A 12,064-nucleotide genomic window follows, 5' to 3' on the forward strand; every position below is an offset into this window, starting at 1 on the left:
ATATGGGAGCAACCCAAAGGTGCTCATCAACCGATGAATGGATAAAACAAATGTGGTATATACACACAATGAAATGTTACAACATGGGTGAGCCCCGAAGGCAACAGGTTGAGTGAAATAAGTCAGACACAAAAGAATCAATATTGTATGATGAATAAGCAAACTCATAGATTCAGAATCCAGAAAATAGGTTACCAGGGATCAGGGTAAGGGATAGGGAGTTAGTTGGAATGAAGGAAAAGGTTTGGTAATAGATGGTGGTGATGGTAGCAAAGCATTGTGAGCATAATGAATAGTCACTTTTTGGTAGAAGGGAAAATGTTTATACTTTTCGCATTTTCTACTGTTGGTACTTATGGTAACATCAAACTAAGTCTCAGTCACATTAAATGATTCACTTGAAAAATACAATGTGGTGAAGGAGGGAAATTTTAGGTTGTATATATGATACTAAAATGAAAATTAAAAAATAATTCCATGCGAATGCACAGCAGAAACAGTGAACCCTACGTTAAACTGTAGACTACATTTAATAGTATAATTATAAAAATGCGCTATGCCAAAGCAAGGTGTTAATATTAGGGTAGTAAAGGGAACCCTTATTTAATGCATCATTTTCCTGTAAAATCATACTATCTCTAATAAACTATTATGAAAAAACAAAGTCTCTTGCTATTGGCTTAGGTATTACTGCTCCCCCGGATCTGGGAAAATATCATCATGGTGTGGATTCTACTTTGATGTTGTTACCTGGGCAAGGCTGAGTGCAGGTTTCCTCGAGAACCATTTTTTTATTTCCATCTATAATGGGTTCAATATCAGCACAGAATTCCTCATCCACCACTTTGCTGAAATCATCCGTTGACCCATCACTTACTACACAGGAAATATTCCTTGTTCTGGTCCCTTCTCCACACTGTGCATCCTGGAACAGAGAAAGGATAACTAATTAGGAAAAAAAAAAATAATTCTTTAGCAAGCTCGTCACTTACAGTCATCTCTGCACCATTGACTTTGATTTATGAACAGTTAGAAAAGCATTTGAAACCCTTGGGAAGAAGCCCTATAGGGCACTAGCTATAAAGCATACACTGAACAATTTGTTTTCTAGATGAACACAGGCAAACAAATTCTCATTAAAACAAATCAGTTTCCAGGTTATTTTAAAAATATGGGACAGGGAGTATTTGTTATCCAAACTATTTAAACGGTTATGAAATGGCAAGGCATTTAAAGTCTTTAAGAGAAAACCTGCCATCTATAATCTCTAAAAGTATTTCTGAAAACGAGTCTTGGCAGTTAAAGAATATGCAAGCTCATGAACCTTCTCAAGACTTGATACCTGCACTTGGCACAGAGACCACTGGCCATATTGCCACTGATAACAGGGCTTCACCAGGCAAGGCTTGGATTGTTCCATCAGGGCAGGGCATGGCCTTCCATCACCCTGAAAGGGCTGAGTCACAGTCCGTCTTCGGATCATTTTTCCTTTAAAAGATACAAAGTAATGCAACTTTAGTGATAACTATAGTTGTACAAGCATATGTCTTATGGAGAGAAGGCATCACAGAGGTCTTTACTAAGAAGAGCTAAGGAACAAGACGGGTGCATGCAATTTGGAACGAAAGACAACCGATCCCTTTTTTTCAGAAGATTATTTGATATGATGAAGCAAGAGGGACATTTTATTTCGTATTCCTTGACCATTAGCCTAATGTGAATTGTGGTGCAAACAAACCTGTGAGGCCACATGTTTGAGAACATTCTGACCAAGGAGACCAATCAGAAAGCTGACAGTTCACGGGACATTCCACCATGCAGGACATGTTCATCTGCCATTTCTTCTCTAGGCCAAGCTGGGAGAATGGAGAAAGAGCTGTTAGCTGACGTGGACGCATGGGCACCATCATTGTTGGGTTGAGGGTTTGGGGGAAGGGAGGGGAGGGGGAGAAGGAGTAAATAAGATGAATAATAGAATAAAAAAAATCTGGAGGACATATACATCTAAAGTGTTATAAAAGCATAAAGTGGCTCAACCCAGGATAACCTAGGAGAGTAGGAGTAAAAGGGATATGATGGGGAGGGGCCCCTTCACTCAATATACCTATGCATTGTTTGAACTTTTTCAATAATTAATGACAAAAAGTAGATTTAATTTCCAAGTTGGCTTAATTTCCGTATGAGGAACGGATAAGTATAAGCATAATTATCATCAGTATTCAGATCTGTAATTATATCTTTGGGATATTTTTACATGTGCATGTTAAACTGAAGAGCAAAAGGGAAAGGTTTAAAGACAAATTGCCACTCAAGACTAATGATATATTGATATAAAATACCAGTTTTTAAGTAAGCTGTCTTTTTCAAAAGGAAATGTGGGTCCCCAGAATTTATTATGAATATTTTTTATTGTGAATATTTTTTATATCATTTCTTTATAAATATTTTATTTTCTAAAACTGGTGTAATTCAGCTAGTTTTATGTTAAACCTTTTAATAGATAACCTCTCATCAGATAATAATGTTATGCCATTTCTATTACTTACCGTTTAAATACTCTAGTTTTAAAATAATAAGCTGTGGCTTCAAACCCTTCTGTATATTCAGACATTTTAAAAGTCAAAGGTACAAACTGGGATTGAAATTTTTACCATATCCCTTAATTAAAGCCTCATAAAGTCACTTACAGTGATGCTAATTTGGAGATAGGCATTTTGAGGTAATTTGAAAAGGATATTTTACAAGGTAGTTTCATGGTGAGAGAATTTGAATCATAGAACTCAACTACTACTGACATTTATTTCACTAGAGAGTTAAAGAGGATGTCTACATACATATATTCTGGGTGTCCACTAGAAGACATTTTAACCTTGTCCAGTTTTTTCCTTACATTTATTGAATCTGTTTTCTTCTCTCCTGTCCCCTTCCATCCCTTTTTCCACCTCTTTTACTCTCCCCTCACTTTTCATCCCCCTTTTCACTCTCCTTTTCTGTCTATCCATCCCTCCCTCCTTCCCTCTATCATCTCTCTCTCTCTCTCTCATCTAGCTAAACATATATGGCTCAGTAAATTAAAAGACATCTATTTAGGGATCAAAGAAAGGGGAGAAGAGACAAATTACCAGGTATCAGGTTACTAAATGTCTGAAAAACACCAAAGATAAAAATACTGTATAAATGCTAGGTGGATTTACCCCTCATTTTCTTCCTTACCAGGTAGTAATGCCTCTTCCTTTTTGGTTGTTAAAGAAGCAGCATGAGTTAGCTACTGCTGTTGAACTCAGTGCAGGGTTTTACACATGTACTAGTGGGTAAGCAATCAATCCAGTGTTAAAAAAGAGCCCATTTTTCACGGAGCTATTATGTAATCCTACTGCATCCATGTGGATGAATAAAATGGGATATGAGTTGTTAAATCCTATTCCTGCAGAGAGTATTACCGTTATCCCTAAAGACAGTTTTTGCTACAATTTTATGATTTGAATCCCTAATTGCCATTGCAGTATTCAATTATTACCATATTTGTACATAAGGGTAAATTTATCTAGGCTCCCAATTAAAAATTATTTCTGAAGTTTTCACTCAAATTTCATTTAAGAAATCAAAGAGCCCAACTATATTCTCTAATAGTCACATGAAATATTTTTAAATTGCTCATATGATTTGGGTTCAGCTTTCAAAAAGCTCTCAGAGCTATTCATCTTATATTTCATTTTGACACAGGAGGATACTTATGTGTGCATTAGCAAAAAAAGAGGACATATTGAACTAGCAGATCATAAAAAGCCCCCCAGCCAGTATATGACCATAATAATCTTCATTAAGAAGATTATTATTTTTATGTTCACTTCACTTCATTGTTATTGGTTTCAAAACCGACTCAGGTTTGAACTATCTATTTAAATCTAAGGTTTGAACAGGTTAAGTTATATTATAAGATGACAGCAGGCAGCATCTATTAACTAATCAGTGCTATGTTTTCAGCACATCTGGAACTCTGCTCCCATGCAAAGAGATGCCAGAAGTTAAATTAGGTCCACATGATGAAAATACTCGTCAAGATCTTTATCTCAAGTTTTTCCCTAGGAGTTGGAAAAATTCACCATGGGCTTTTAATGTGCCCCAGGAGGTCTAGACAGAAGGGGTGGGCTCCCTGTCACCATACTCCAGTAGCATTATAAGCTTCTCTCAGTCTATTTAGGTCTAACACGTCTACTTCTTATCTTGGTTCGTATTTAACCCAATGGACCTCTGATGCATGGCAAGCCAAAATTTGTCAGGCATGTGAGTACCCTTTTGGTATGGAAATCGGACAAAATAATTACAACATGAAGTGTCACTTCATGTAAATGAAGCAAGACCAAAGACTCTGTTTCGTCACATTTCATAAGGTCATCTCTAGAAATAATATTAATTTCGTAAATTGGAGAGTTAATGGCTACAATTCTCTGTATCCAAAAGATAATACTGGAAGACTCCATTCCCTTGTTTGAATTTCAAGCTCTCATTTCCAGACTTGAGTTCTTAGAATCTCACAGCTGGGTATTATATCCTAATATCAAAATCTGCTATCAAACCACATGTGATCAATGTTGAGCAACAGAGACTAAATGATGGATCTTGGCAGGTGTCCCAGGCACTGCACAAAATTCACATCAAATTACAAATGATGATGAGTAGTCTGATTAAGATTTATTGCCTGTATTCACCTTGATTACTTATTGTTCCCCAAGCATTTCTTTCAGAATAGGCTAATTAGCATACCTTTGGGTTCCATGCAGAATAAAATACAGAAAATTATGTGTAGAAATAAGTAGTGAGGGACACTATCTCTTTTCAAGAGGGTACTTAAAGCCTGTGAATAGTGCAGAGAAACATCTGCTGGCAATGGGCTGCATGGAGAACAGGTCATTTGGCTCAGCATGAATTGAAATTTTAAAAATTTACTTACAAATATATAACACAGCATCCACCCACCTCTTCACAGTGTTTCAGGTCAACTGACTTCCCATCACTTCGAACACAGTCTAACATCCTAGTTTTAATGCCATTTCCACAAACTGCCTTCTCACTCAGCTGACATGTACTCCAATCTGAAAGGAAGGGAGCCCATGAGAACAGAAGGCTATGTATGAAACAGATTTCAAATGAAACTCTGATGACCTGAATCTCATATTTAAGTCACAACTGCTTCCTAACCCTCCTGATCAGTCTTCCTGCATGCAGACCATATGGGTTCCAGCTTTGAACATATCAGGAGTCAAATGGAATTGCTAGGGTGGCACATATAGCTACAGGGCTTATTCTCAAAGGCAGATGTCTACTTGACAATCTTGATAGCAGTTTGTTGATATTGTGAAAATGGCTTTTGCTTGCAGATGAAATGTCACAAACTATTTTCCTAATAAAAGTAGGATTTGCAATCTTACCAATGTTTTTATTTTAGCAAAAATAACCAACTTTTAATAGGTGATACTTTGTGTAGATTCTATTCAAGTAAAATACCGTATATTTTATTTATTTCCATATTTAAAGTGTATACTTTTCCTTTATTTTATGCTTTTGTAAACTATTCTTTCATCTTTCTTTCCAGGGTAATATAGGATAAGTCCCAGAGAACTGATTTCTTTTGTGTCTTCAAAGGAAATTGAAGAGAAAAACCAAAAGGGACAAAAGCCTGTCCGACAACTGTGTGTCACCATATAATTCCTTGAGTTTGTTTCAGTATGAATATTAATTTGGGAAAATTTCAGAATAAGCTTTGAATAAGCCTATTTTTCTGGAAATAATCTATTCTTCATTTGCACCTTTTATAACATTGAAATATTTATTTTTCCTTCACACATCTTTGGCAAATTTAAGATTGCTGACATTTTTATATTAGACTAAGTGAGTTTATAAACTTCCCCCAAATCAAGAAATGTTGCCCCATATGTTATGGTGATTAAACATCTCCTCAAGAAGATGCATCCTTCAATAAATCTGATACTTGTAGGAAAGATGTCTGTTTTATTTGTGCCTTCCCTAAGTGGGAGGATTTCTAAAATAGGATCACTTAGGGTATTCACAATTTATTTTAAAAGCCAATGTCTGATATTTTCATTTCTATATCTTGACATTTACTAAAATATAAATCAGATAAATATTTCTGTCATTGAATAAATAATTATTTCTAGGTTAGTAAGCATCATGTCCAAAAGGCGTATAACTATGTCTAGACGGAGGTGAACAATACTGATGGGAACTTTTCAGAGCTGACATACATGGGGTTTGGCCTTTGACTCTGTGATGAGATGACTATCCACGTACCTGTTACATTATAATCATAGTGGAAGCAGTTTTTGTTCAGGCTACAGGGTTCCTTCTCAACGGCATCAGGGCAGGATTTCCCTTCATCGGCAGGTTGTCTGATGGGATAGGCTGACCTTTGCCGGAAACTGCTTTGATTGCAAGGCTTGCAAAGAATAACACAGCTCCTTAGAAAGATGAATACTCAGCCACACAACAGCTAGTGTGTTATGGAAAGCACTGGAGCTGGAGTTAGACCATTTGGGCCACTGGCTAGCTTGAGCAACTCAGTTAACCTCATTTACCTCAGTTTCTTCATTGGATAACATACCCATGTCCTGTCCAGCTATAAAAGTCTAAACAACTTATATTGGAAGTATATATTATGAAATAACCTCTTAGACCTGAAAAAAAATGTTTTAAGGGTGACTTTACATAACCATCTAGCTGATAAATGAGCTTTGTTTTTCTAATGCATTTATACACATGCTCACAAACACAATTTAGCAAAAAGCTAAAAAGACTAGCCTGCCATTCTCCTATTGGCACAGTCTTATTCTGAAAACATTTGGTTTCTAAGAACAGGAGTCTCCTTTGACTTTCCCAGGACTGAAGTAATTCTTTCTTCCTCTGTCCCATCACACTTTTGTCACCACCAGAATAACACCTACTGCCCTCTACGAATGTGAATTACACAAAGGCCTTGTCCCCGGTCTGTAGAGCGTGAGTATACCACGAGGAGACTTCTGTCCCATATATCTGGGTATTCTCTGAACCTAATACAGCGCCAGGTAGATAGCAAATTCTTAATAGTGAAGGCTTGAATTAGGAAACATGATGAATTAATTATGTTTTATGAAGCCCAAACCATGAAGCACAGTTATTTAACCAGATAAATTTTATTCTTATTCCTATAACATTTCTATTGGTAAACTCTCAGGAACAGAAAGTATATTTTAGCAACTCTCCTTCACACATGGTAGGGCCTCATTCTTCTAAGCTGATTATCCTTGGTCATTTATAGCAGAAAACAAATGGACAAAGTTCCAGCTTAGGGGTCCTGTTACTAGAATTTCTATTAATAGATTTAAGAAGGTGCCCTATTTCAGTATCTCCCTATTTTATAAAAATGGAATCTCTTTGCAACATCATCTGTGACTCTCACAATTATAAACATATTTAGACTTAACAGTGCAGTCCCCCTGTTTGGGGTAAGTTCAAATCTGATCCATGGACTCAGAATAGAAAATAATTTGCATACCTTTGTGAAACAGTTTATTCCTTATTACAATTTAACCTGTATCCAGGTCAACTGCCAGCCCTGCTCTGCTCCTGCTGTCTCATTTGACTGCCATTCAGCATCTTTAATAACGTCAACCCTGAATGGAAATTTAAATTCTCCTTGGAAACGTGCAAAATAAACTCTTCTTTTAAACTGTCCTTTACCGGACTTCAGCAAATTCATTCCACATTAGATGTATTTTTTCCATGCCTGTGATTCTGTTTTGAAAAGTACAGCTTTCTCTAGCTCTCAAGGGTAAAGGTAAGTCAAATTTCCCACATCAGCAGCCAGTCCTGTTTCAAATGACTCTGTTCTTGGGGCTCTGTGGAAGAGCCCCTGCAGGCTATTGAAATCTAGAAGCTTTGTGTGATTTGAAACTCTCAGCTGGCTTTCCAGCCCCAAAGAGACAGAGTAAGTGTTCAGGGAGAGAGTCACTGATGTACGGCTTTCTTCTTTCTATTCAATTATTACCCAGGATCTTTTGCATTTTAGTGTCAATACTCCTGCTGCAGTACCCCCACAGTGTAGAAGATTATGCTACTATTTAAATAAAATGGATTGGGCTAGAAGCAAAGGCTAGCAATAACCTGATACAATTAAAGTACCCTTACTAGAGCTTCATTCCTTTTTCCTTTTACCTGAAGGGCTTCATTATCACTACGGCAATTTGTAACATGCTGTGCATTTATAGGCCTAATGGAAGGCATTTTGTGCTGGGTTAGGAGGATGCTGGAGCAGGAACCTTCAGGAGTATGATACTGAGCTGTTGTGGTGTGAGGTGGAATATTGCTGATTCTAAATGGCACAATAATAGAAAGTAATAGTCAAGGGATCAACATGGCACACAATCAGATTTTACATAGAATTTACATATTTTCTTAATATCTTTACATCTTTAGTGTTACTGAATAAAGCAAACTCAACTGTTAGGGTTAATTATCTCACCAAAGTGCATCGGGTCCAAGGGCCCCATTCGGATATCACGCAGTCCTCTGGGCAAGGTAATTTGCACTCTCTGGAGCCCAGGGGCATCTCTTCTGGATCACAGAGGTAATCTTCTACATGATCTGAAGGGCCATCTGCCGTGTTCTGCATGCATCTGGAAGAAAACATACCATACTTATCAGTGAATGAGACTGGGAGATCAGAATAATGGTCAACACCTAGGACAGGTCTCCTTAACGCCATCATGGTATTTGGGGGCAGGAAGCCTTGCATTTAATAAATCAAAATTCTTCAAAAGTGAAGACTTAAGAGGATAGCTGCCTCCTAGAAATGTAGTGTTTTAGCATGATTTAAGCATGTATGCATGCTTGTATGATCAAAAAGTTTAAAAATAACTGTCACTGTGTGTATGTAAACAATACATGTCATGTCAGTTTCCTCATATATGATGCAGAAACTAATGAGGAATGGTCCAAAGAACTTTATAGAGGGGTTGCAATTTTGGAATATAATGCAATTTTTCTTCCCAAGACAATGAATTCTTAGAGAAGTTAGAGTTGAGTCACACATGATAGAAATTTAGACTCAATGAAATTTGTTAGTGAGAGCTTTTATTAAGTTATTTTGAGCATAACTGGAGGCACTTATCAATTTGTCCTATTTTAAAACTAATTTTAGCCTCCCATCTGCTGGTAATGTTTGTAGCCTTAAAGAAATCCAGACATAAAAAGACAATTACAATAGTAATAACATAAATTCTCTAAGTGTGGATGTTTGGATCATGCTATAGCTTGCCCTTTTTGTAACTGTTAGTTTTCTTTTTAACAGAACTCAAACATTGTATTCCATTTTATTCTATTATAAGCAGGGAATCTAATGTGGCTAGTACCAGATTTTACTCTTAACGTACGTAGTTAATAATCTCTCTCGGCACTTTGCTGGTAGAGAAGAAAAACTTTATCCCTCATCTCTAACTTGGAGAAAGTCGACCAAATTAATGGCTTTGGGAAGAGAACTGCGTTGCAGGAGACGAAAAGGAAGGCTTGAGCTCTTAAGCCTCTTAAACCCATTGCAAGGTCTTAAACTCTCATTTGAATTACATTACCAATTACACCTGGAAACTCAACTTTTCTCAGGGATTTACAATCTGTAGGGACATGGCATTTTCTCAAATCTAGTTTTGCAGAATCACCTTCTCTACAATGCTACCAAATTGAAGGGAAATGTTATCTCAGAATAAATTCAAAGACTGGAAAACTGTGCCACTGGTCATGTCTTAAATGGATTTTTAGCTTAAAAAATCCACATATCCACCTCTGAATTTCTTTTGAATATTGGATAAATATTTAAAGGAGAAATCACACAAAAAATGCAGAGGCGGGTATTTATATGACTTCACTGTTGAAAGAAAAAATTGTTACTTTGGGAGAATTTTAGATTCCCAGCAAGATGTTCAATCTTTAATGGCATTTAAAAATGTTCTGATGACAGCAGCTTAGGGAGGATGCGGGGCAGAATGGGGCAGGTTCAGTGTTCAAAGGTTGGATTTACTGCTGAGGAAAGACGACATTCATGGTAGGTACTAACATATACGGGATTAACTTGCAAAGAACAGATGTCCATATTAAGTAATGTACATAAAACTTCATTTACAAAAGCTTTTCTCTTTAATTTTTATTATACAGGCAATATATTCACTTTAAGGATTTCAGAAAAAAAATTAAAAAATTTCACCTAATTTCATCACTTCATAATCACTCTTGATAGATGATTGTATTTAAACATATATTTTCAACTTCATTAAATAGGAGCTAATTTTGCCTATTTGTACCATTAAAAATTAATAATTATGAACATTTTCCTGTGTAATTATTAAGATATAATTTTTAACGACTACATCAGAAGTCTATCACTTGAATTGTAACAGTAACTTTAAAAATATAACCAAAAACTGTAAGCAAGCAGGAAATTGTAAATTAACCTTGGAATGTAACCTAAAGCAGCTTTGAATGTAATCTTGAAACGAGGAAGTGGGCGGGGGCGAGGATATTTGGTCCCACAGAAAAGCAAAATGAAAAGTCAAATGTAAAGTTTGCACCTTTAGCAGGTGTCTCCTAGCTCCTGAAGAAAACAGGAGAACAAGAAATAATTAAATTACTGAAGTTCTCCAAATCTGTTGCATGTTAACTGAAATAGTTGACTCCCTTTGACTTGAATGGGTTTAGCCAATTAAAGAATCACTGGGAGATTGCCCCAAACCTCCCAGAGATAAATAAGCTTTTTGCCCATATGCTAAATGTAAAGTTTGCACCTTTCAAAGATGTCGGCTCACTCCTGAAGAAAAGAGGAAAACGGGAAATAACTGAATGATTATCTCTCTTTGTCTTTGAACCTGGGTATAAAACCCAATTGAAAAGACACTTGTGGAAGGCAGATTTTGGAAAGCTTCCCCTGCCTTCTGCTGGCATAAACAAACTTTTTTCCTTCTCAGCCTGGTTTGGTGTGACTTCTACTGGCCGTGCCAAGTGACAAACCCAGATTTGGGAAGTGCCCCTTCTTCAGAATGTGCCACAGTTTGCTAAAAGACACTTAATGCTGGGCATTCAGATTATCTTTTATTTTTTTATTTTGGTGTTAATTATCTTTTTGTAATCCTATAACACAGAATAAATATTTGGAACAGGTTTTGAGCCCAGGGGATGGAACTTTTAAAATCTTAGGCTTTCTTCAGATTCTTGGCCTTTCTTATTTCCATAGGACAGAGAGTTATGCTCTGAGAAAAACTTAACACTATAAGAAATATGTAGAGGGGAACCAAGTGGGGGACAGACCAAACTGGGGGCAAGGATTGGCGTCAGAAGTCTACCAAATGCACAATAAGGGGGTGTATTGAATTTGTTAGGTTTAGGCCCTGGTGGGTGCCACAGAACCACCACCCCTCACCCCACCCTAGGAACCCTGCAGATCTGCAACAAGCCACTGCCCCCGCCCTTAGGAATCCTGAACATTAAAATTTTAAGCTTTTCCCCGCTTCCAAACCCCCGCTTTCAAACCGGCCAATGGAAACTTGCCAGCTACCCCCTTTCCCAAAAGCAGCCACTAAAAAACTGCCATACTTAGACCTGCCAGTGTCCCCATCCCTGGACAGAGAACTTCCCGCCAACCATCCTTGATAAGCCCTGCTGCTCCCTCGGCTCGGGGCTGTCGCCGTTTCCTTAGGCTTCAGCCCGCCTGCGCACGGCAGACAATAAAACTCCTTTTTGATCGAGTTTTCGTCTTTCTCTTCTTGATTGAAAAAACCTAACAGTATTCAGAGTTTAAAAGCAACAATGAAGCTGATTAACTTCTCTGTTTTTAATTATCACCACTTGCTGGTAATTCTAAACAATGTGAGTGGTAAAATGTCCCTCTCCCCTAGGGCAGACTACTACTACCCCCATTCTCTCATATGCCATACAATCCTAAAAGAGGGAGAATGGGACCAGAGAAATTGAAATTTGTTGTCTCATATATTTATCAACCCTGAAATGTCACCCAATGCTTGCCTCT

The 12,064-nt window shown here is 37.2% G+C and overlaps 1 protein-coding gene across 3 annotated transcripts in view; it reads right to left on the reverse strand.

The window, feature by feature from the left end:
- Positions 1–12,064, reverse strand: part of THSD7A (thrombospondin type 1 domain containing 7A) — a 454,120-nt gene that overhangs the window by 20,780 nt on the left and 421,276 nt on the right. For 2 of the 3 annotated variants that reach the window (XM_037836794.1, XM_037836796.1), the window contains exons 17-22: positions 8,516–8,669; positions 6,310–6,454; positions 4,978–5,093; positions 1,739–1,856; positions 1,325–1,488; positions 751–925 (exon numbers count right to left, since the gene is read on the reverse strand). In XM_037836794.1, coding sequence (XP_037692722.1) covers positions 751–925; positions 1,325–1,488; positions 1,739–1,856; positions 4,978–5,093; positions 6,310–6,454; positions 8,516–8,669 — 872 coding nt within the window. The remainder of the gene's footprint in view (positions 1–750; positions 926–1,324; positions 1,489–1,738; positions 1,857–4,977; positions 5,094–6,309; positions 6,455–8,515; positions 8,670–12,064) is intronic. The other variant, XM_037836795.1, reaches the window with a different exon arrangement.

The sequence above is a fragment of the Choloepus didactylus genome, chromosome 5 (assembly GCF_015220235.1).
Source record: "Choloepus didactylus isolate mChoDid1 chromosome 5, mChoDid1.pri, whole genome shotgun sequence".
Taxonomy (NCBI): domain Eukaryota; kingdom Metazoa; phylum Chordata; class Mammalia; order Pilosa; family Megalonychidae; genus Choloepus; species Choloepus didactylus.